The 26,598-nt window shown below is 42.7% G+C and overlaps 1 protein-coding gene across 5 annotated transcripts in view; it reads left to right on the forward strand.

The window, feature by feature from the left end:
* RAD21L1 (RAD21 cohesin complex component like 1) overlaps positions 1-24,928 on the forward strand; it is a 31,447-nt gene extending 6,519 nt beyond the window's left edge. For 4 of the 5 annotated variants that reach the window (XM_069952335.1, XM_069952336.1, XM_069952333.1 and 1 more), the window contains exons 2-13: positions 1,138-1,315; positions 1,739-1,868; positions 1,959-2,058; positions 4,603-4,694; positions 9,614-9,769; positions 10,250-10,345; positions 10,861-10,974; positions 11,156-11,385; positions 20,437-20,536; positions 21,328-21,458; positions 23,855-23,932; positions 24,157-24,928. In XM_069952335.1, the coding sequence (XP_069808436.1) occupies positions 1,172-1,315; positions 1,739-1,868; positions 1,959-2,058; positions 4,603-4,694; positions 9,614-9,769; positions 10,250-10,345; positions 10,861-10,974; positions 11,156-11,385; positions 20,437-20,536; positions 21,328-21,458; positions 23,855-23,932; positions 24,157-24,345 (1,560 nt within the window). In that variant the 5' untranslated portion in view covers positions 1,138-1,171 and the 3' untranslated portion in view covers positions 24,346-24,928. The remainder of the gene's footprint in view (positions 1-1,137; positions 1,316-1,738; positions 1,869-1,958; positions 2,059-4,602; positions 4,695-9,613; positions 9,770-10,249; positions 10,346-10,860; positions 10,975-11,155; positions 11,386-20,436; positions 20,537-21,327; positions 21,459-23,854; positions 23,933-24,156) is intronic. The other variant, XM_069952338.1, reaches the window with a different exon arrangement.
* Positions 24,929-26,598: the final 1,670 nt, after the last annotated feature.

The raw sequence follows: 26,598 nt of genomic DNA on the forward strand, positions 1-26,598 counted from the left end.
CCGATTATCGTTCTGTGTAATGCTGCGTTTACACGTAACGATTATTGGCCCGATAGTACGATTAGCGATGTCGGATTTACGTTTTTTTTTATCGTACGAAAATTCGCATTGCGATCGTTTAAGCCTATCTCACATTGGTTAAATCGGCGAACGACTGTTCACACGGAACGATTTGCGAATTTTTTGCGTACGATTAACGACGATTTGCTGACCAGATGAAAGATCACAATGTAAGATTTATCGTGCGTCGTTCGATCGTTCGCTGCATTTACATGTACGATTATCGTTCCAATTCGACCGTTATCGCACAAATTCGCACGATAATCGTTACGTGTAAACGCAGCATTATAGTACCCTAACAGTTCTACCACTTGGGGAAAAAAAACAAAAACGCTCCAGCTCCACACTTCCCCAATAGTATCCAGTTTCCAGTGCGTTCAGAACACACAATGAAACACGGCCACACTGCTTCCATAAGAATTAAGAGTAATGCTAAGTTTACACGGAGTGATAATTTGCCCAATCGTACAATTAACGATTTCGAAGTAACAATTTTTTTTTATAACGATCGTTAGCGTTTAGATGGAACGATATATCGTACCGAAAATTCGTTTTGCGATCGCTTAAGCCTATCTCACACATCAGATAGGTAAAATCAGTGAACGACTGTTTACACGGAATGATCGGCGAATTTTTTGCGAATGACGATTTAAGAACAAAAGATCAAAATGAACGATTTATCGATCGTTTGCCTCGTTTACACGTATGATTATCGTTCGAATTCGATCGTTATCGCGAAAATTCGCCCGATAATCGTTCCGTGTAAACGTAGCATAAGGGTCGGTTTACACAGAAAGATTATCTGGCAAAGATTTGAAGCCAAAGCAAGGAATGGATTTGAAAAAAGGAGAAATCTCAGTCTTTCCTTTATGACCTGAACTCAGTTCATAGTCTGTTCCTGGCTTTGGCTTCAAATCTTTGGCAGATAATCTGTCAGATAAATCTGTCTGTGTAAACACACCATTAGTAGCAGCCTGTTGCTGCTCATCAAATGCCCTTCAGTAATTGATCACCAGCCGGTGTGAGTATGCTAAACTTAGGAAATTTATACAATCATTCTCCCTTCTCTTTTCTCAGTTGCCATTAGCTGCATCTTCCTTTCCGTGCAAACATGTTTTACACCAATCTGCTTGTGGGCAAATGTGGGATCCTATCCAAGATCTGGATGGCTGCACACTGGGAGAAGAAGCTGACCAAGGCTCACATATATGACTGTAACCTTGAATCGGCCATTCAGCGCATCTTGAATCCAATGGTAGGTGCCCTTCTGGTGTACAACTATCGGGGTAGATTTACTTTTACAAGTGTGGCTGAACAAAACCACCGTACATGACCTGCACCAGGTTCATTATGTGTCATATACTCATTTCAGGATGCATTTCTGGACATATAGTTCCTTCCTTTGGTTGCAATACATAATGGTAACATACAATATTTATAAGGAAAGTGGTAGTGCACCAATGGGAGGGACTGTAGTACTGTGGGAGCGATTGTACCAATATACTCTTTTCTCATCCAGTATTGCCCCTATTAAAGCACTGTGGGCCTCTTTTTTTTTTTTTAAGCCAGGCTTGTTACTTACTTTTTAGTTATAGCCATTGTAGATGTAGGCATCTATACATATATCAGTTGAGTAAATGAAAACAATTAACCCCCTCTCCTTTATTTTATACAACAGGATGTAATTGCTCTTAGAACCTCTGGTCATTTACTTCTCGGAATTGTACGAATATATCACCGAAAGGCAAAATATCTTTTAGCCGATTGCAACGAAGCTTTACTCGGTATCAACATTACATTTCGTCCAGGTGACTTCAACTCCAAGACACCCAAAACTGTCACTAATTCTGATACATTGTGACCTTGTTTGTTGTTTATAACTTTTGTCACTTTTACAGGAGTTCTAGATCTTTCAGCGAAAAAAGGGGAAGCGAGTTACAATGCAATCACACTCCCTGAAGATCTCTCAGACTTTGATATGCCATTGCCTGACCTAAAGTACGACATCTCATCTGCTTTCAATTGTAAAGCCAGTTACAGTTCGGTAACTCCCCACCCGGTAGCATCTGTAGCATGCCTATTCCACTCATAGAGGTCTGAGTCCACCCCTGGGCAGGCAGGGAAAGGGGGAAATTGACAATCAGGACAAAAAATAAGTTTTATTTTGTAACTGTCGGCATGTGCCCGATAAATTAGGGCATCTGTCACCTGGCCAGCATCTCTGAAGCTGTTCTGTAACTACAACTTCAAGCAAGTTAAAAGTGCTATAGAAGAAACCGATACAGAGATGATAAAATTGCGTATTGTACACCTAAAACACCTCTACTACCACGGATCAGAATATCACATCAGGGATGTAGCCCCAGATTCAGCAGTTCACCAGCCGGTGAATCTAAAGGAAGGTATAATACATCAGACTGGTAGCTGCAGACTGCCTAGTCTTTCAGACCCAGATCTCGGGTAGAGGATTAAAATACAATAACATCGCCTAACAACTAGTTTCATCAGGTATAAGGCTAATGGTGATGCGCTCTGCATCGTTTGGCCTTAAATAACGTGGCTACGCGATGTCACTGGAAGGTGTGGCGGTTTTGTGGCCATCAAAGATGACATCACACTAAAAATAGAAAATAGCACGAGCCAATAGCCAACTAACATTAGCCTTACTTTCTAAAGCAGACCCTCCTCTATGAAACTATCGGCTAATCAACCATTCAGCATGTCTATCACAGTGGGTGCTTCTCCATCTTCCTCCTCATTGATCACACTATGATGTGTGCAATCACTAAGACGCTTCAGCCAATCAGCAAGCCGACTGGGGGACCCATCTCTGAAAGGTTCTAGAGGATGGAACATTACTGTGGGGCGTTCGATATACGTCACTGGATTAGCTGCGTCATCGCCAAATGTGCAGCTGCGTTCTAAAGCTAATATGCGGCTCAAGACCTCTCACGCATGTGCACAAACTTGGAAATTGCGTGGTATCAGCCAACTGTGTGCCAAATGTAATAAAGAAATGAGTGCATGTGGGCAGCTATGGTGACCATGTAGAACGTAACCAACACACTGTAACAAAAGCGCAGGTGCGGGGACGTATATAGTACGTCTCTGTCTGTCTGTCTATATCTATCTGTATACACACATGCACTTTATACGTCACCTATTTTGGGTACTGTACCTATTTGGGTATAGATGTCCATGAGCTATGGAAGTGAATGGTGGTCAATCTATTTTCATATTTATGATGAGAGTGTGTGAGACGATCACGGTCTATCTTGTTTGTACAAATTTATACATCATCTTATAAGTAATCTACTGTATATTATAAACATTTTTTCCCATCTCCAAGAGTAGATATTTTGGCTGTCTATGCCCTAAGGGGGAATTAGACTTTATAATTCATAATCATGTGGTTCATTTTTCACTTTCCATCATTTTAAGATTCCATATATCATCTTTCATGTTGTCTTCCCCCTTTCTACATGCTCATATTTAGTTATTGATTAATACTAACCATTTAGTCACTTATTTAGGTAGGATCCCTGCGCTTTTATTACAGTGTGTTGGTTACATTCTACGTAGTCACCATAGCTGCCCATATGCACTCATTTCTCTATTCCCTTTGCCGCACATGCGCATTGCAGTTGGCTGATACTGTGTGACTTCTAAGTTTGTGCGCATGCGCGAGAGGTCTTGGATGGCATATCTGCCTTGGAACACAACGGTACATTTGATGATGACGCAGCTGATCCAGTGATGGATATCCAAAGCCCCATAATCACGTTTCATCCTCTGATAGATGCTTTCACAGATGGGTCCTGCAGTCGGCTCGCTGATTGGCTGATGTGTCCTAGTCTGTGATTGCACACATCCTAGTGTGAGCAATGAGGAGGAAGGTGGAGGTGCCCACTGTGATAGACATGCTGAAAGTTTCATAGAGGAGGGTCTGCTTTACAATGGCTAATGCTAGTTGGCTAGTGCTATTTTTTTCTTTTCAGTGTGATGTCATCTTTCAGTGTGACGCCACAAATTCGCCACACCTTCCAGTTACATCACGTAGCATCGCCATTAGCCTTATACCTGATGAAGCTCCAGCAGGAGTGAAACTAGTTGTTAGGCGTTGTTCTTGTATTTTAATAATCCTCTATCCGAGATCTGAGTCTGCAGCTACCAGTCTGATGTATTATACCTACCGGCTGGTGAACTGTTGAATCTGGGGCTACACGCCTGATGTGATATTAGAGGTGTTTTAAGTGTACAATGCGCAATTTTATCATAATTGTCTATTAAAGTTACGTCTTATAAGTAGTGAGGGGGAAACCCAGATTTCTGTGGGCTAGATGGCCCTTTGTGCCTCTTAGTATTTTTTCATATAATCTGGTTTTCCCCTCGTTATTTGACCTATTTTGACACCTTATTTTTTTGTATGATTTGAACAAGATACAGATCACCACTCTATAGGCTACATTATCAGAACAGAACTTCTTTGGGCCCTGTTAGGCCCAAATCCAGATTTTCTCCTCAATGGTATCTTTTTTACAGTTTAATCAATGTGGCTGAGCATTTCACGCTGAACCAGAGCCGAATTGAGGAGATCACAATTCAAGAGGAGCACAGCAGACATGAAAGCTTTGGTGAGAACACTATTAGTGTATAACTCATACATGATTTACACCTATTGAGACTGATTTGTTAATACAGTCTAATGCTATGTTCCCACACAGTATTTTTTTGCTCATTAATTTTCAACCAAAACCAGAAGTGAATTAAACCACAGAAAGGCTATGTTCACACACTGTTGAAGTTAAGTAGATTAAATTACTGCTATTTTGAAACAATGGCCGTTGCTTTGAAATAACGGCTGTCATTTGCCGTTAAATGGCGGCCATCCACTTAATTTTTGAACATGACCTTTCTGTGGTTTAATCCACTTGTTTTGGTTAAAAAATACTGAGCAAAAATACTGTGTTGGAACATAGCCGAAAAATGCAACAAATGTATCTCAGTGGTGCATGATGATTGATAAATGAGGCTCATTTCAAAGCGACTCTGTACCCACAATCTGACCGCCCAAACCACTTGTACCTTCGGATAGCTGCTTTTAATCCAATATCTGTCCTGGGGTCCGTTTGGCAGGTGATGCAGTTACTGTAATAAAGAAAAGAACTTATAAACTTGCAGCCCTGTGTCAAATTGGCCTAGAGTGTCTTTGCCCTAGGATTGCACCGCCTTCCCGTCTGGGCAGGATTTTTCCTATTCATCACCTGAACACTGCACAGGTGCCTTAACAATCCAGCTCATGTGCAGTGTTCACACAGGTGATGAAAAGAAGAAATTGTTCTAGGGGCATTCCTAATGATGAAGAGGAGGGATGGAGGGTTGTCGCAATCCTAGGGCATATACACTCTAGGCCATGCCAATTTGACACAGGGCTGCAAGTTTAAAGGTTGTTTTTTAGGACAATAACTGCATCACCTGCTAAATGGACCCCAGGACAGATTTCGAATTAAAAGCAGCTAACTAAAGGTACAAGCGGTTTGGGAGCGTCCGATTGTGGGTACAGAGTCGCTTTAATGCAATCCACAACTGAACTGGAGAGAAAAGTAATGCTGTCTCTGGAAGAAAGTGGCTGATGGATAACCCCTTTAACCTCTTAAGGACATATGACGTACCCGTACGTCATATGTCCTCATTAGCACTTCAAAGCGGGGCCGCGCGGCGACCCCGCTTTGAAGCGCCGCGGTCCCGGATGCCGCGTGTAGCCCGGGAACGCCGCTATTAGCGGGCACAGTCTGATCGCCGTGCCCTCTAATTAGCTAATCGGAGGCAGCTGTCAAAGTTGACAGCTGCCTCCGATTACCGGAGGCAACCTTTCCCTGGGGTCTAGTGGGGGAGCGATCTCCCTGTCTGATGCCGGCCGGGGACTCATCCAAGATGGCGCCGTTCCCGACTCGGCACTCGTTTGTTTCCGGCTGCAGCAGCCGAAAGCAAACGAGTGCCTATCTCATTGATCTTTGCTGTATATCTATACAGCAAAGATCTCAATGAGAGATCAAAGTATATATACTAGAAGTCCCCTAGGGCTTCTAGTATATGTTTAAAAAAAAAAAAAAAAAAAGTGTTTATAGTAAAAAGCCCCCTCCCCTAAAAGTCTGAATCACCCCCCTTTTCCCAGGTTTTAAATAAAAGTAAATAAATAAATAAACATGTTTGGTATCGTCGCGTGCGTAATCGCCTGAACTATTAATTAATCACATTCCTGATCTCGCACGGTAAACGGCGTCAGCGCAAAAAAATCCCAAAGTGCAAAATTGCGCATTTTTGGTTGCATTAAATCCAGAAAATTTTTTATAAAAAGCGATCAAAAAGTCGCATATGCGCAATCAAGGTACCGATAGAAAGAACACATCATGGCGCAAAAAATGACACCTAACACAGCCCCATAGACCAAAGGATAAAAGCACTATAAGCCGGGTATGGAGCGATTTTAAGTGACGTATATTTGTTAACAATGGTTTGAATTTTTTATAGGCCATCAGATACAATATAAGTTATACATGTTATATATCGTTTTAATCGTAACGACTTGAGGAACATGCATAACAAGTCAGTTTTACCCCAGGGCGAATGGCGTAAAAACACAATTCCCCCAAATAAAAGAAATGCGTTTTTTTTTTTTTTTTCAATTTCACCACACATTGAATTTTTTTCTGGTTTCGTAGTGTACTTTATGCAAAAATTCAGCCTGTCATTGCAAGTAATTAGTGAGGCAAAAAATAAGGGCTCATGTGGGTTTCTAGGTGGAAAAATGCAAGTGCTATGACCTTTTAAACACAAGGAGGAAAAACCGAAAACGCTAAAATGAAAATGGGCCCCGTCCTTAAAGGGTTAACAAGTGTCTAAAACCCATAATTATTGTGGCATGTAGGCCAGTCTTATAATGTAGATTGCTTCAGTAATCTGGTATATTTGCAACATCCTATTGTGCCAATCTCTAACCTATAGTAAGATAATCCATCTGTTATCTATTTATTGTGTTTTACAATTTTTATGGTTTAAACAGAAATACATACATACAAGGTCAGGCATATACAATCAATATCAGCAAACTTGTACACAAAATGACTTTATTTATCTTGTAATCAAGGTTTGCAATAAAATAAAACTATAATATGAAATGACCAAATAAAACACTGTAATCAGGACCTGACAAGGTCCATCAACCAAATTACCCAAAAACCTAAAGGCCCTATTACACGAAGCGATTATCGGCCGAATTTGGAATAGAAGGCAACGATCAGCCGACCTGAACGATGTCTGCTGATCGGAATAGGAGTGGCGGGAGCATACCGCTGCTATATGCTATGGGCTGCCCGGATGATCAAGCGATCACCCGAGCAGCCCCCCCCCGCACCTCTCCGTGCACCCCCGCCAGCAATAGTGCAATAGCGGCAGCAGCGAGCGGGGAACGAGACGCAAGTGATCGCTGATAGCACTCGTTTGCTCCACTCCGTCGCCCTATGTAATAGGGGCTTAAAGGGAACCTGCCGCCCGCCCGACTCCCCCGTTGGAGCACCATTTATTTACCCCTGGAATGACTGGAGCCCTCATTCTCTATGAGCATCTGACTCATCTCTGGTGAGCGTGCGCACGACTTCAGACGGCGATATCGCAGCGGCGGGTCCGGGACTGGGACTTCGGGGAAGGGGTAAGTATATGGTGCTCCACCGAGGGGGTCGGGCGGGCGTCACCCCGGCACGGGGGGTGACAGGTTTCCTTTAAGGGTCATGAGTCCATTTGTGCAATACGTGAGTGAAATTGTTTGAGATAACATGCTGGACAGCTAGAGAGCGTTCTATCATCTGGTTATGCTTCACAGAACATGTCATTTCTGAAAGTGTTGGCCCCATAGGTTGCTTCCATTGCCTGGCGGTTATATTTTTAGTTGCTATAAGTTTGTGGAAGGTAATTTGTTTATCCGAGCGTGGGCAGGTTGCTAGGCCTAGTAATAAAAGTGCAGACAATGGGTGTGAGCAGAACGGTAAGAAGACCATTCAGTTCCCATAGCAGTTCAACCAGCCTGCAGGCCCATAATATATGCTACGTATCTTCTGCGGCTTAGGAACAACACCGGCATAAAGTTTCTGTATATATAGTTTAGCTAGGAGTATGGGCGTGATGTACCACATGGAGCAGGCAAAACATTTACACCAACTTGGAGCTGTTGTAGATTTCAGTGAGGACACACGGGCAGCTTCACATGCACCTGGATTTTTTAGATGTAGAGGTGTCCGCCTTTACATAAATTCAGCATGCCCATGTGCTGGCTCTAGATCACAGTGACATGTGACACCAGTACATAGAGGAGACAATAGCAGCTCCCTGTGGAATGACCTCTTCAAAAGGTCACAGAGCGCGCCCAGTAATATTTCACATTCATCTCAAAGTGACAGTCTGTCTTTTGTCGTCTATGTCCATGGATTTCGATGTAAAGCCTGAACAATAAAAGAATAGTTCAGGCAACATGGCCGTCCCCATAACAATGTACAAAAAGTGAAATTAATTGAAAAATTAGTCAGAAAATAGAAACCTATTGAAAAAGAGGAACAATTTTTAGTATCTAATTGTAATAAGTAAATAAAGAGTTAGTTAACAGATTCCCTTTGAGGCTGGGTTCACACTACGTATATTTCAGTCAGTATTGTGGTCCTCATATTGCAACCAAAACCAGGAGTGGATTAAAAACACAGAAAGGATCTGTTCACACAATGTTGAAATTGAGTGGATGGCCGCCATTTAATGGCAAATATTTGCTGTTATCTTAAAACAACGGCTGTTGTATTGAAATAATGGCCGTTATTTACTGTTATATGGCGGCCATCCACTCAATTTCACCATTGTGTGAACAGATCCTTTCTGTGTTTTCAATCCACTCCTGGTTTTGGTTGCAATATGAGGACCACAATACTGACTGAAATATACGTAGTGTGAACCCAGCCTAAGACTGTTGTGTAAGGCACTGGTCTGAGAAAATACCCCTCCTCTGTGTGTATAGCAACCTGTATCCAAGATGTCACATCTAGATGAGCAATAGAGTGGATTAGAACGGAAAGGTGGGAAATACAGAGGCCTAAATTGTCATATGCTGCTAAGGCTAGGTTCACACTGCGTTTTCAGCATCCGTTTAACGCATCCGTTTTTTGCAAAAAACGCATGAAAAACGGATTGCAAAAAACGGATTCATTTGTGTGCATCCGTTTTTCCATTGACTTCCATTATTAAAAAAAAACGGATCCGTTTCTTTTGGCGGACCAAAACAGACCAAAAAACGTTGCTGACCCTATTTTTCTGGGCGTTAAAAAAAACGGATCCGTTAAACGGATGCTGAAAACGCAGTGTGAACCTAGCCTAATCCCTGTTTCCAAATTTGCTTTAATAAAGAAGTCACAACTTCCTACTGCACACTATGTACTCGCAATGTGTTGTTCACATAACAATTTATGGAATGAAATAACTAACATATGACAGCTTACATATAGAGTTTCCTGTCTAGATGAGCTCGACGCATTCAGGCATGGATCTGGCGGAGATGTCTCCTTTGAAGTTAGCGCCCACAGTTTCTTACCTGGGCAGAGTTTTGCCTTCCTACCTGGAGACCCTTTTAAAGAGGACTTCTTCGGAGATGAAGGAGCATCAACAGATTTTTTCGGTAAGAAAATATTTAAAACCAGCTAAAAGGCAAAAAAATAATAATAATTTCATGGCTTGAGTGTATATATATATATATATATATATATATATATATATATATATATATATATATATATATATATATAATGTGTGTGTGTTTAATTTTTGTTTTTCAATTTCTATAGTCCTTTCCAGCTCCAGCCTTTCTGTTAATATGTAAATTAGGATTTAGTGTCCAGGGGGCATTCCCCGTTGCATCGGGCATGATGGCGGTGAATAGAAGGAAATGGGCCGGCTAACTCTGGGCTCTTGCTCTGCTGGACACTTAATTCTAATTTACATATTAACACAAAGGCTGGAGCTGGAAAAGACTATGGATATTTTTTGAGCTGGCCGTAATTTTCCCTGATCCAACCACAACAATATTTTCCTGTTGTTGCTTGTGACGTTTGTTTGTTATAGAATGAAGTTATACTTTTTGTATTTTTGTTCTATTTAGAGGAAAATCAGCATTTTATTGAATCTTTTGCATTGAATGGGAATCGGGATATAGGCCAAGATGTAACGCTTCCACCAGAGGATCAGCCTCCCGAGGGTTTGTGCTTGCACTCCATATAATGATTCATTACACCTGAATTATATATAGTCAGTACTTTTCATAGTAGTGGTAACACATTCAGGAACTCGGGTGTTTTATAAAAGGAGTTATTGTTTTAATACAGACTATGGGTAGTTTCACACGTACCGTATCCGCAGCGGTTTTCACACTGCGAGTTTGCAGCGAAATCCGCTGCGGATCCTGGTAGTGTGAAGGTCTATAGGATTACAGATCTGCAGCCTCACTGATTGGCTGATGGGGAATGAGGGGAGTCGGGAGCCTCACAAACAGCTGCGGAGCCGTGCAGGTAATGTATGCTGCAGGGGGTTAAAGGGGCCGGGTCAAATACTGGCAGCGAAATGTTTTTGCTGCAAACTTTCAGCGTGAAATCCACTGTGGATCTGGTATGTGTGTAGCTACCCTTAATGTGAGTGTGTGTGTGTGTGTGTGTGTGTGATATATGTAATATATATATTATATGTGTGTTAATTCATATATTATTCTGCAAGCAGCTTACCTAGATGAAACCCAAGAGTCTTCCATTGAAAATTTACCAGTTGCCAACACCACCACCCTGGTCTCTGATGAGGAAATCGCATTTGTCCTGGCTCCGATTGATATTTCAGGTAAGGACTAGAGGATGACTCAATGAAGAAATGTGATTTATCACAGTTTATCCGGAAAAAATCAAAATAGAAAAATCTAAAATACCTTCTGAAGTCAAGCGTAAAGTATAAGCACATAATCTGACCACTTTAGTTGTATGTTATATAATGACGTACAATGCTTTCTGCCTTCAATTTTAAGAGATCAAAAAGAAAAAACGACCAAAGAGGAAGCGGAGGTTGCTGGTGGATAATGTGAAGGAGATCCCTAGATGGCAAATGCAGGAACTGCTGGCGGACACATCTGACATTGTCACAACTTTTGCTCTTGCTCCCCCGACGTTGCAGCTTATGGAGCTGAAGCAGATCGGAAGTGTGCAGTGGTTGCTGTCTCACCCAAGTCAGCCTATAAATAATGCTGAGCTGTTAGAGGTAGGTAGCCTCTAGACTTAAAGTGACACTGTCGCCTCCTTTTTGCATTCTGACTTCTCCACACAGGTGTTATGGGTAAATTTAGCAGTTTTCACACCTTTATTTTAAATCATACGTCACGGTACTTGTTCAAGTAAAAAGTGATCTTTTATCAACTGCAGACTGTGCTAAGTGGGCGTGGCTTCACAGCAGAAGCGCCACTTAGTCCTGCCCACAGCGCCACAGTTGGCCCCGCCCCTCCATGACGTCATAAGCACATCAGCCCCACTTCCTCGCCGACCATTGGGACAGGCTGGCCTTAAGGTCTAGGCCCTATCCCCTCTAGGTCGGCCCATACCAATGGACGTAGAGGGGGCGGGGCCTAGGTGTTGATGATGTAGCGGAGGGGCAGGGCCAATGGTGGTGCTGTGGGCCGGGCTAAATGACTCTGTTGCCGTGAGGCCCCGCCCACCATACAATCTGCCGTTAATAAAAGATCACTTTTTATGTGAACAAGCACCATAACGTATGATATAAAATAAAGTATGAAAACTGCTAAATTTACCCATTCCAAAAAGGGGGTGACAGTGTCACTTTAACATTAGCCTCTTTTTATTTTGTGACTATTTTCAGTGGTTAGTATCACTGTTTTTACTGGGGTCCCTTATTTGAGTCAGACCAACATCTGCATGGAGCTGGTATCTTCTCCCTTGGAGATGATATAATAAATTTATTATTTATCTGTATAGCGCCAACAGATTCCAACGCTTTTTTAAATATATATACATATATATAATACAGAGGTTACATAATACACAATTAAATAATTAGAATAAATAAAAATACAAAGTGTATACGAGACCTGCTCATTGGAGCTTATAGACTACAACTGGGGCCGACACCAGGCACAAGTGCTTTATTTGCTCATGGTCCAGCCATTGTACATAGTCTAAATGAACAATGATATGTAACAAGATGTGTATAGCGTACGAGAAATACCTTGTATACCGCTCTTCAATGTTTGCTCCCCGTAGTCGCAAGAACATATACTCACAAGAGTGAGAATTTTACTCTTAAATTCGGTTTCTCGTACAGGACATAATAAGGTGCACACTGGCTGATACGTGCTTTCCTCTCAGTCCAAACCATCCCCCTCACGGCAGACGTTTCGGACGATAAGCTCCTCCTTCCTCATGCGCGAGGACGTACAGGTAAGGAACGCCTTAAATATCTGAGAAAGTTCATGTGATCCTAAATGGCACAGATCATCACAGGTTAAATACCATATATCTCTATACCAACATTATAATGTACAAAGAATAGACGCATGATGCATATTGAAAGAGAATACAATTACAAATCCAGATGTATATCATTAACGCATGCATACTAGGACTGAGAGTCTCAAGCTTCATAATCCACCAAGTTTCTCTGCGGAGCAGTCTCTTACGATTCTCCTCCACGTCATTACATAACTCAAGCTGCTCCAATATTTGCCACCTAAGGTCACACACACTGTGCCGGTTTTCAAAAAAATGGCGCGCCACTGTGGTCTCTCCGAATTCCTTCTTATCCTTACTTTCCTTGTTGTCGTTTAAATTTTCTAATCGCTGTTCATTTAGGCGTATTTTAATTTGTCTGCTGGTCTGGCCAACATAGCCTAACCCGCATGGGCACTTCAGAAGATAAATGAGATTTTTATCATTACATGTATAGAATCCTCTTACACCAATTTTTATTCCCTTACTGGGGTGATAAACCGTGTCACCTTTGATAATATTATGACAATGCTGACAGTTCATGCACGCAAATGTCCCCTTCCTACTCGATGCAAGGAAGGTCTGTCTGCTTTGTTTCTTTTTCTGTATGTCACTTTTTACTAGTATGTTACCTACTGCCTTATTATTCTTGTATCCAAAAATAGGACGTTCTTTGAAAATTTTCCCATACTGGGGGTCACTAGCCAGCAAGCCCCAGTGTTTTAATATACACTTTGTGATTAAATTAGCATGTCTGTCATAGGTCATACTGAATAATAATCTATTCTCTTTTCTAATCTTTCTTTTTTTGTCTCCTCACTTCACTTCTCTTCATTATTCTGACCCCCTTTTTCAACAGTTTTTTTAAGTCGTGTTCCTTATACCCTCTCTGTATGAATTTCGTCTTAATTGCCGACAAAGGGGGTGCGATTGTGGTTCAGAATCGCACCTCCTATGTCGCTGAAGCTATGCGTCAGCTTTCTGACAAAAAAGTGTACCGCAGGTTGAGTCAGGATCCTACGAATAAATTTAAAGGAGAGGTTGATGCATTTGTGAAGGATGCAGTATTATCGGAAGTGATCACTGATAGGTCTGCCAGAATGTTACAAGTAGATTGTCCTAGAGATCCCGTGTTGTATCTGCTCCTGAAGATCCACAAGGACTGCAGCAGCCCACCCGGTCGCCCAATTGTTTCTGGGTCCGGGTCACTGCTGCAGTCCTTGTCGGTATATGTGGATTCATTCCTCCAAGATATTGTAAAAGATCTGGGACGTTGCTTGCGTGACACTGGACATGTCCTGGACATCCGGGATGGTGTAAGTCCTAAAGAGATTAATTTCATATGTACGTTGGATGTACAGAGTTTATATACCAATATCCCGCAGGAGGAGGGTATGTTCTGTGTCAGGCAGCAACTCTGCAGAAATGCCAAATTGGCTAATCGGATGATTAATTTTCTTATGGGATTGCTAGATTTGGTGCTTACAAGAAACTACTTTAGGTTTGATAATGATTTCTTTTTGCAGTTACATGGAGTATCCATGGGCTTGTCGGTAGCACCAAGTCTCGCTAACATTTTCATGCACGACTTTGAAGAAAGATTTATTGGTGAATGTGGCATGCCCACTTCGTCCACATGGGTTCGCTATGTGGACCATGTGTGCCTGTTCTGGACAGAGAGCGAGGATGCCTTGTTGCAGTTTGTATCTGGGCTAAATTCATGTCACCCATCTATTTAATTCACATTGGAATATCACTCTAATGTCATTCACTTTTTGGATGTAGAAGTGAGGAAAAGTGAAAGCGGTTTTGATACCACTAAGTACTCGAAACCTACAGATAGGAATAATACATTATTTCGGAGCAGTCATCATGCCCCACATGTATTCAAAAGTTTACCAAAATCGCAATTTATTAGAGCTAAGAGAATTTCGAGTACAGAGAATGAGTATCAAAAAAACGCTAGGCTATTAAGATGAAATTCATACAAAGAGGGTATAAGGAACACGACTTAAAAACTGTTGAAAAAGAGGTCAGAATAATGAAGAGAAGTGAAGTGAGGAGACAAAAAAAGAAAGATTAGAAAGATTAGAAAAGAGAATAGATTATTATTCAGTATGACCTATGACAGACATGCTAATTTAATCAAAAAGTGTATATTAAAACACTGGGGCTTGCTGGCTAGTGACCCCCAGTATGGGAAAATTTTCAAAGAACGTCCTATTTTTGGATACAAGAAAAACAAGGCAGTAGGTGACATACAGAAAAATAGACAATGCAGACAGACCTTCCTTGCATCGAGTAGGAAGGGGACATTTGCGTGCATGAACTGTCAGCATTGTCATAATATTATCAAAGGTGACACGGTTTATCACCCCAGTAAGGGAATAAAAATTGATGTAAGAGGATTCTATACATGTAATGATAAAAATCTCATTTATCTTCTGAAGTGCCCATACGAGTTAGACTATGTTGGCCAGACCAGCAGACAAATTAAAATACTGTGGCGCGCCATTTTTTTGAAAACCGGCAGTGTGTGTGACCTTAGGTGGCAAATATTAGAGCAGCTTGAGTTATGTAATGACGTGGAGGAGAATCATAAGCGACTGCTCCGCAAAGAAACATGGTGGATTATGAAGTTTGAGACTCTCAGTCCTAATGGACTGAATGAAGTCTGCAGCTTCAAAGCCTTTCTACAGTATGCATGCGTTAATGATATACATCTGGATTTGTAATTGTATTCTCTTTCAATATGCATCATGCGTCTATTCTTTGTACATTATAATGTTGGTATAGAGATATATGGTATTTAACCTGTGATGATCCGTGCCATTTAGGATCATGTGACCTTTCTCAGATATTTAAGGTGTTCCTTACCTGTACGTCCTCGCGCATGAGGAAGGAGGAGCTTATCCTCTGAAATGTCCGCCGTGAGGGGGATGGTTTGGACTGAGAGGAAAGCACGTATCAGCCAGTGAGCACCTTATTATGTCCTGTACGAGAAACCGAATTAAAGAGTAAAATTCTCAAGTAAAGCCTGCACTCTTGTGAGTATATTTTCTTGCGACTACGGGGAGCAAGCATTGAAGAGCGGTATACAAGGTATTTCTCATACGCTATACACATCTTGTTACATATCATTGTTCAGTTATTACGGACAGAGTGGGGTCCGATATGATGTGGATGGACTGCTATATGCAATTTATTTAGTGCGGTGTTGGTTATTTATTGTGAACATAGTCTAAATGAACAGGATGAGCCAGTCACACGCAATGTCTGATTGAAGGTAAAACGTATAAAGTGCAGAAACCGTCAGAGATATAGAGTGAGGGGACGACAAAAGGAGGAACAAGTTTAGGGAATGTTATAAGCAAGCCTAAAGAGATGAGTCTTCAGGGCATGCTTGAAAGTATAATGCAGAGCGTCTGAGTTGGGACAGACTCCAGCACGCTGGTGCTCATCTCTATTCTCCCTGTGTTTGTTTCCTGAGTGATGTCCTCCTTCCTCTGCATTCTGATAGAGGACTTGTGTGAATCCTAACCTCAAGGGTAAACTAAGGTAGGGTAAAAACTTATGTATAATTGCCAATAGATTATAGGTGTTACCATCCACTTCAAAGCCAGGACTACACAGAGCAACTTGTACTAGTCCTTCGTAATAACTTGAGTTGAATTACACTTAGAATTGTCATGAGATTTTCATGCATCAATAAGAATATAAAAGTTTCTTTCAAGTCCCACAACAAAGTTTTCTGAATGTCCCAGGAGCAAAGTAACGTAGTCTGCTGTGTCCATTGTGAGCCCAGAATCTCCTCTGAATGTGGACAGGACAGCAGAAATATCATATTGTATGTATATACCCATTTCTCTTGCTGTTTCTCAGGGGTATAGGACTCCTGCCTAATGCACTAGTATGATGTGTGTTATATAATAGAAATGTTATTTTTAGCTGCTAAAGGGAAAAAAAAAGCTTTTATTTATGTCATAATAAAATAACATGACACATGACTGCTGGATGTGGTGCGGCGCTCCTCGCTTGTTTCACGCACAACAATTTACCTTTTCTATTTGTTTATCATGGAAAATGGGTAAAGCAATTGATGGAAGATCAGGTGATCCAGAATTGCTTCGCGGGCAGGAGTGGTGACAAGTCCTCTTTAACTGGTCAGAATAGACCATATACATAGTATACTGTATACTGACCACAGCTTATATAGAGTTCTTTTAGAGCAACTCATGCCAACAATGTTTTTAATGTGTTCCTAAAGGCGCCCCTTACATATTCCAATAAAGTTGATCACAATGGACAGTTTGAACCAACATCATTGTTTGTTGGGAGCACTCTCTCTGCAGCTCATCTCTCCCTGAACAAATGGGTCGGCCATGATTTTCCATCACCACCAACATCATCTGTTATAGGCTGCCCTATACACCTTATACTGGCGGACGAATCCACCACAAGCGGCGGGTTTGGCCAACATAAGTCTATGGGCCCTATTACACAGAGTGATATTCGGCCGAATCGGCCCAACTTGGCCAGATATCTCTCTGTGTGATAGAGACACAATCAGCCGAGTAGTAGTAGTAGTAGATCGGCGCCTGTTTACAGTATTGGTTGGGCCGCCATCTACTCATACAATAGCACCAGACTGAACAACTTTAATGACCAACATAGATTACAATGTGCACAGCTCCACTGACCAAATTGTTCGCTCCTGTATTGTTCACTCATCAACCTTCTTTAATTGCATATATTGAAGCCAAAGCCAGGAGCAGATTATAAATGTAGGTGAGGTCATAAAGGAATTACTGAGATTTCTCCTCTTTTCAGATCCACTTCTGGCTTTGTTTTTTTTTCATACCTCTCCCCGGGTCCTAGATGCCTCCATTTTAAGTTTTTGTCTGTCCGGGACTATCTTGAAGATGACGTCGGCTGGGATACTACACCTCCTGGCATGCCGTGTGCAGCACCGCTCTGCTATCTAATATCGTAGCAGGCAGGGGACTTCTGCGCAGGATTAGTGGTATGGAAGAGACACTGACTGAGGATTGAATTCAGGCAAACAACTCCCCTCTGTCTCTCAAGTGGCCGGGTTGTAGATTACAACACATCCCATGTTTGACACTGTGGACCACCAGCTTCTCCTCTCCATGCTCAGCTCTCTTGGCCTCAAGGACTCTGCTCTCTCTTGGTTCTCTTCCTACCTCTCTGACCGCTCCTTTAGTGTATCCTTCTCTGGCTCTACTTCCAGTCCCCTACCTCTTACTGTTGGGGTTCCCCAGGGGTCAGTCCTGGGTCCCCTCCTCTTCTCCCTCTATACAGCCCCCATCGGACAGACCATCAGCAGGTTTGGTTTCCAATACCATCTTTATGCTGATGACACCCAGTTATACACTTCTTCCCGTGACGTCTCCGCTGCCTTCCTGCAAAATACTAGTGACTGCCTATCCGCTCTCTCTAACACTATGACCTCTCTGTTTCTCAAACTTAATCTCTCTAAAACTGAACTTCTTGTATTTCCTCCCTCTAACAAACCTAAACCCGACATCTCCCTCTCAGTCTGTGGTACTAGCATCACTCCTGTGCATCAGGCTCGATGTCTGGGGGTTATGCTAGACTCCGATCTATCCTTTACTCCCTATATCCAAGCTCTTACACGCTCCTGTCATCTCCATCTCAAAAACCTCTCCAGAATCCGCCCATTCCTCACCACTGACACTGCTCAGACTCTGACTGTCGCCCTGATCCACTCCCGTCTTGACTACTGTAACTCCCTACTAATCGGTCTTCCTCTGTCTAAGCTCTCCCCTCTCCAGTCTATCCTGAACGCAGCAGCCAGACTCATCTTCCTCTCCAGCCGCTATACCGATGTCTCTCCTCTGTGCCAGTCACTGCACTGGTTACCCATCAAATCCAGAATCCACTTCAAGCTCCTCACCCTCACCCATAAAGCTCTCCACAACTCTGCCCCTCCATACATCTCCTCCCTCATCTCCACCTACCATCCTTCCCGTGCTCTGCGCTCTGCAAATGATCTAACCTTAACATCTTCCATAATCAGAACCTCTCATTCCCGCCTCCAAGACTTCTCTCGTGCTGCACCAATTTTCTGGAATGCCCTACCCAAACACATCAGACTCATACCCAATACCCACAGTTTCAAGCGTGCCCTGAAGACTCATCTCTTCAGGCTCGCTTATAACGTTCCCTAAACTGTTTCCCCCTTCTGTTTCCCTTGCTCTATTTCTCTGACGGTTCCTGCACTTTATATGTTTACCTGCATCAGACATTGGCGTTGTTACTGGCTCATCCTGTAATTCTAATTATGTACAATGGCTGGACCATGGACAAATAAAGCACTTATGCCTGGTGTCTATGAAAATTAGTCTGTAAGCTCCAACGAGCAGGTCTCGTCTATACTCTGTATTTTGTATTTTTTGTTATTTTTATTAACTATGTACTTATTTATTCCAATTTAACTGCGTATTATGTACCTCTGTACTGTATGCATAGAAAAAAAAAAGCGCTGCGGAATCTGTTGGCGCTATACAAATAAATTTATTATTATTATTATTATCCCACTGCACTAGATCACACGCTCTGTCACTCGAGTGGGCTGGGTTGGAGGTGCTTCTGAGATAGATCACGATCTATCTCAGAAGTGGGCTGAGTTGGAATCAGCTAACTCTGCCCACTGCAGAGATAGCGGACATGTGAATCATGTCTCCAATGGGAGGGGATGAAGAGCAGGAGCGCCACAGATAGGAAGTCTGATTACTGATTATTAGTCTTTAGAGGGGGGGGGGTCATGTTATAAGCAAGTTACAAGTTTGTAGAGATTGCTTCATACAGTGTAATAGTGCAATACTGATTCTGAGCGGAATACCCCTTTAACAAAGACATAAATGTTGAGTGCAATGTTTAAAGGGGTTATCCAGCACTACAAAAACATGCCCACTTTCTTCCAGAGACAGCACTGCTCTTGTCTCCAATTTGGGTGGGATTTTGTAACTCCGTTCCATTGAAGTGAATGGAAGTTTAATTGCAAACCACGCCTGAACTGGTGCTGTATCTGAAAGAAAGTGGGCATGCTTTTTGTAGCGCCAGATAACCCCTTTAAAGGCCTCAGGGAGTGGCTGCCTAACACCTCTGATTCCTTCTATCATATTATATATGATTTAATTACATAGCTAAGGTCTATTGTCCAATATATGTCTGGATATTTAGAGCTGATGACAAGGTCTGAAGACGTCTCTTATATACGGGGCTAAAATTGCAAATGAACTTGCCCCCCATTACTCTCATCCCAAAAAGTGTGAAAGAGGAAGTGGGAAAACAGGTTCTTTACATAATTGGCATAGTCCTCTTTGTCTGACCACTCTGAGCTTAGAGGGGGAGGGAGGCCGGGCGTGTAATAAGAGGACACTACTTTAAAGACAGGAGAAAGCTGCAGAGCATCAAGAGAAGGCTCCCTGTGTGGTGAGGCTGGAGGGTCAAAGAGACGACCAGAAAGCCGAATAATGGACTGTACGGTAATAGTGACATGTACCAACACTCACTGGGAAACACACTCAATCGGATACATCACAATACATAGTTTGCATATTTTGTCAGTACATTTTTAAATAAAGTTGTTTTATCTATTGTGGAAATCTTAGTGTGAATTCAGTCTAATCGGCATGTGTGTTTTTTGTTTTTTATCGGTAATGGATACCTGTCTTTATACTTATTTACAAGTAATTGTTTTTATATGAATGGCATCATTAGATGTTGTGTAATGTCCGGCTGACACTGACATATGGATTTTACTCAGCTATTCACATCAAACAACAAGGTGGATACCCGCAGGAAAGTGGAGACCCAACCAGACCAGGCTGCAAATAAAAGACCCGGACAAGAGCAACAAGAGATTGGTAACAGAGTCCAGATGAAATGCTGGCGTCACATATGGCCGGCCTTTATTTAGTGTTAATGATGCATCATTAACCCATAATAAAGGCCATCAGATCTCGGTTAATAGAGCTCTTTTGCTGAGCCCTTACAAGGCCCAATTTAATTGTGCAGCGGGGCCATACAAACAATCTCTATGTTGTTTGTGCAGCCTCTTAAATTCATCATTGTTGGCCGCTAGAGATGAGCCCAGCTAGAGCATGCTCGGGTCTGTGCAAACCAGAGCGCGTCACATTTGAGTACCTGTGACTGGAGAAGTTGGGTGCAGTCTTAGTGCTGCCCACAAAACATGGATACATCCATAGGCTGCATCCATGTTTTCTCTGACTCCCTAGGGAGGCCAACTTTAGCCACTGGTAATCAAATCCCGCACGCGCAGGTTGCGCTCATCTCTATTGGCTGCGTATAACATTTGGGCCACTACCGCACAATGTGGTTCTTTTGGCTGTTTGACAGTCTTTTTGGGCCACCAAATAATGTCCATTGTTTTAAAAAAATAGTGTCTGTTATTTTACAATAATGACCGTTATTTGGCTGCAAAATGACAGCTGTCCGAAAAAAAATGTATAAAATAGATGTGGTCATGACCTTGCTCAGTCATTGGCTGATCACTACGTGGGCTGATTATAGGGGAAGAGATTTCAGCTGATAATTGGACTGTGTAAAAGATGTCTTCGGCTATGAACCTCTTACACAGGTGTAATTGTAGATATGTAAAAAAATAATCTTTTTTTGTGCTCATCTGTGTCCACAGACTTATCCCAGCAAGATGCAGCCCAACTAACAGAGGTCAGCTCCTCCATTGCTGAAGAACCTTTGCAGACAGAGCTAGACTTGAATGACAACCACCACCCAGCAAGTGACAAGGACAGCTCAGTGCCCGAGGTAAAGAATAATGCTTTATGCATCAACACAACTCTCTGTACTCTTCTGTAACCTAAAGTTTGTAGCCTGTCGTGCCCTGATTCTAGAAAGTTTTTATTTTGTCGCTGGAATAAAAAAAAACATACAAAATCTTGTCTAGATAAGGGTATGGGCATTTGGAGAGGTTTTACCATATTAGTTGTCTTTAAGGCAACTGACCACAGGGCAAGCCACTCTTAGTAGAAATGCCCCAATGTGTATTGACTTCTACTATCATTGTGCCACTGGTGTATGCCAGGAAGAAGGTGCAGATTTGCCCCTTCTCCCTGGCGTATGCCAGCCGTATCCCCCGCTGGTCCAATGGGCGGGTCGGGGTGTGCAGAGGAGGTGTGGCCTCCTCTCGCGCCTGATTTACGTAAATCATGGCAGAAATTTACACCTGCCCAGGAGGTCAGGCCGGTTTCACTAAGGGGTGTGCGCCTCTTAGTGGATCCGGTGGGGAAATTGGGGACGGGGCCTAACTTAAGACCGGCGCACAAGTACTTCATAAATCTCCCCCATTATATAGGATATTTTTGGCTGATGCACCCAGAGCTATACATACTGCAAATCCTCATCCAGTGAGGAAAAATAACTTGATATGTCATCAGGCATGTCAAAAGTTATTGATCACTTAAAAATTTAAAACTTATGCCTAAATATTTGTTTGACATGTGCACATCTCCATTCATACAAACTGTAAACTGTACAGTTACTGATCACAGCAGATGTCACTGCTAAGACCCACTGTGATCGGGAGATATACCGGGTAGAGATCGTGGCACGGTCCACTCCACTCGTAATCGCGACACTGTAGCCTCATCGAATTGCATTGTCTGATTTAACCATTACGGCGATACAGCTGGGAAGTGGATAGTGCTGCTGGCGTGCGCTTTTCCAGATATCTCCTAATCACAGCGGGTCTCAGCAATAACACCTACTGCAATAGAAGACATGTCAAGTTACTTTTCATGACAGGAGCTCATTCTTCCACATAAGATGCGTTCATGGACTAGAGACTACTGAATTAAATATCATGCTTCAATCATAGATGTATGGCCCCTGAAGAATGATCTATCTCAGTCATGTCAAACTCTTGCCCGCGGGCCAAATCTGGCCCGTGGGGCCATTATTTTTGGCTCGCCAGGCAATTCAGAGTTTGAATTACATCTGGCCCACCATGGCTACTATATAAGAGAATATGGAGGAGGGCTGGCTACTATATAGGAGACTATGGGGGAGGGCTGGCTACTATATAAGAGACTGTGGGGAAGGGCTGGCTACTATATGAGACTGGGGGGGAGGGCTGGCCACTATGTAAGACTATTGGGGAGGGCTGGCTACTATTTGAGGCTAGGGGGGGCTGGCTACTATGTAAGACACTATTGGGCAGGGCTGGTTTCTATATAAGAGACTATTGGGAAGGGCTGGCTACTATATGAAACTGGGGGGGAGGGCTGGCTATCATGAGACTTTTGGGGAGGGCTGGCTACTATTTGAGACTAGGGGGGCTGGCTACTATGTAAGACACTATTGGGCAGGGATGGCTACTATATAAGAGACTATTGGGGAGGACTGGCTACTATATGAGACTAATGGGGAGGGCTGGCTACTATATGGGACACTTGGGGGGTTGGCTACTATATGGGACACTTGGGGGGGCTGGCTACTATTTGGGCACTATTGGGAGGGCTGGCTGATATGTGGGGCATTTTGGTTGGGTTGGCTACTACATGGGACAATATTGGGGGGGGGGCTATTACATCGGTTGGAGTTTAATCTTCTCATATAGCAATGTATCATGTGTCATTTATCATAGCGCACAGTGCTGGGAGACGCACACCACTGAAAGTGCCAGGAACACCGAATTTGCATTTTAATAATGATCAAGGTTGGCCTGCGACTTTGTCCAATTTTTTAATTTTGGCCCACTATGTATTTGAGTTTGACACCCCTGATCTATCTACTCTATTAAAGATATACTCTTTTTAAGCCATTTAATACCGTGTAGTCCGATTTGCTCAGCACTTTTGTTAAATAATTTAATCTAATTTTTTTTACCAAACTTCCATTGCTTCCTGTGGTTTTTAATAAAAGACATAGGGACATAGGGAGAAAACAAGACGGCTTCTGCACTTTGTAATGTGCATCCAAAGGAGACTGGAACTTTGCATGTAAACCCCGTTCTTGCACATGCACTCCTCACATGGTGTTATTAACCCATCAATGTTATAGGAATGTTGAGGGTTTTAATTCTCCAAGAAGTAATGGGGATAAAAGAAAAAGTCGACACATTTAATATGCGGTATGTGCAGGTGTTACACGCTCATTAGCCATTGCTTTATCTGTGTCTGTTTTGCATTTTGTTCTATTCTCAGGAACCAACTCCGAACGTCCAGAACAATGATGAGCAACAATGGAACAAAAGAACACAAACTGCCCTCAATGGCCTAAGAGTAAGAACCATATAGTTGATTTATGTTGGCCTTAAAATATATGGCAAACTATACGGCCATATCATAATGTCTGGATGTAGGGCTATCATGACACTGTATGGAGAATTTAGTTTTTTTTCCATGAACGGACAATTCAACAGTAAACACATAAATCACAGCTAACAAGATTACTGTAACAAGGTTTAGAACCAGGGAAAACCATTTGTCTTCTTCTAATTGTGCAGAAGCTGAACCAGGATGGCGTTAGCTCCTTCACCTTTCAGAACCTCTGTAAGAACCAAAAGCGTAAGCAGGTATCTACCAAGTTCTACAGTTTCCTGATGCTTCAGAACCAGTCCGCCATCAAGATGACACAGAGCGCTCCATATGGCGACATCACGGTCTCTCCAGGACCCCGGTTCCATAGCCTGTAATCCCAGGCGTCATCTAAGGGAGGCACACCGTTATTTATTTCAGTTTGTCTTCTAGTTATTTATTATATATTCAGTTTATAAATGTGTAGATGAGTCTTGTCCCTGAAAAGCTGATGTCACCACTGGCTACACTGGGAATCCCATCCATGTGAGCAGCCAGTATAAAAGGTATTACATTATATTGTATGACTTTCTCTGGACATTTCTGTACGTCCATCAGTATATATTAGTTCACATTAGATAGAGAAGGACACGGGGCAGCAGGATCATCACTTGACAAACATGTCACTGTATTATAGAGCTGACATGACTGCACATAATAGCTGCATACTTTACAGCAGCCATCCCCAACCTGCAGTTCTCCAGCTGCTGCAAAACTGCAACTCCCATCATGCCCTGACTGTCTGTGGCTGTGGCATCCTGGGAGTTGCAGTTTTGCAACATCTGGGAACCACAGGGAATCGCTGCCGGACTTCCACAGACCTTTCCATGACCAAATACTATGTTTAATCCATTAGTTACGTCTTGTCACCCGATTTTGTTTCACCCTATTTATTGAGTTTGTTCAATAAACTATTGTATCACTGCACCCTCTGCTATGTTAGTGTTTCTTATCATGCTGGCATTTTCCCATAGAATCCTTATAAAATATATAGATTGCAATATATGAGACTGGATCATAAAGGGGCACTCCACTCAATGTCTACTTACCCGTGGTCCAGCTGGGCTCCTGCAGCACCAGTGACATCATGGTCCCATACAGAAGTGTCCATTCAGCCAATTGGTTATGGTGAGGCAGTACCCCGCTGCAGTCACTAACTGCCTGAGTGGGTACTATCAGCGGGGGCCGGAAGCTACAGGAGCCCAGCGGCTGTCATGAAGCTGGCGCTGCCTGGGGACGGGTAAGTAGAGCTTCTTGTGTTCCTTGCCCCCCCCAGGGGTTTTCAACTTTGGTTGGCTGGAGTACCTCTTTAAGCTATTTATGCATTTCTACTTTCTTGCAGCAAAAAAAAAAAAAAAAAAACAGCTTCACCCCTGCTCCTCAGGTTGTGTGTGTGGTAATACAATTAAAGTTTGTTTGTTTTTTTTTTACTGGGGGTAGGCCCACCGCCGACCAGTGTGATGATATCCCCTCCCCTCTGTGACGTGTCTCCATTAGAATCAATAGTGCTTACTCTGCTCTTTTTCCGGAGGCTCCATAAGAATAAATAAGATTGCAGGGGGTCAAACCTCTGTACCCCCTGCCAACATCCATATCGCCCCGGCTTCTTTGTTATGAATGAATGGCAGGTATAGCACGTGACCCGCGGCTCTATTCATAACAAAGAAGCCAGGGCGATACGGATATTGGCAGGGGGTACAGTGGTTTGACTCCCTGTGATATTGCTTGTCCCCTATCTCGTGGAAAGGGGACAAGTAAATTTTCCCTGGACAACCTCTTTTTAAGGGGGTACTCCAGCTAAAATCTTTATCTTTCAAATCAACTGGTGTCAGAAAGTTATGTAGATTTGTAATATTTTTCTATTTACAAATCTCCAGTCTTCCAGTACTTATCAGCTGCTGTATGTCCTGCAGGAAGTGGTGTATTCTCTTCAGTCTGACACAGTGCTCTCTGCTGCCACCTCTGTCCATGTCAGGAACTGTCCAGAGCAGGAGAGGTTTTCTATGGGGATTTGCTGCTGCTCTGGACAGTTCCTGACATGGACAGAGGTGGCAGCAGAGAGCACTGTGTCAGACTGGAAAGAATACACCACTTTCTGCAGGACATAGAGCTGCTGATAAGTACTGGAAGACTGGAGATTTTTAAATACAAGTAAATTACAAATCTATATAACTTTCTGACACCAGTTGGTTTGAAAAAAAAAAAAAGAAGATTTTTGCTGGAGTTCCCCTTTAAGCTTTATTCACTTTCATAGACCAGAGCTGCAAAACCCTTTAAAATCAGGGAAGGGGAACCTGCGGACCTCCAGCTCTTGCAAAACTATAATCCCCATCATGCCTGCACTGGCTGTCCAAGCATGATGGGAGTTGTAGTTTTACCACAGCTGCAGGTTGGGCGCCCCTGGTTTATTTACTACTGTAACTGAAATCACTCCATTATATAAGCAGGAGTTATTCCATGAGCGCCAGTATATAAGGTTACAGCCATCGGGAGCACAGAACCTCAGTCACTGCCGTCCTGTGTCTCCAACTTGGAAAAACATTTAGGATAATATACGTTTGGGATATTAGTTATACGTTCGGGAACTGCTC

The sequence above is a fragment of the Dendropsophus ebraccatus genome, chromosome 14 (genome assembly GCF_027789765.1).
Source record: "Dendropsophus ebraccatus isolate aDenEbr1 chromosome 14, aDenEbr1.pat, whole genome shotgun sequence".
Lineage (NCBI taxonomy): Eukaryota > Metazoa > Chordata > Amphibia > Anura > Hylidae > Dendropsophus > Dendropsophus ebraccatus.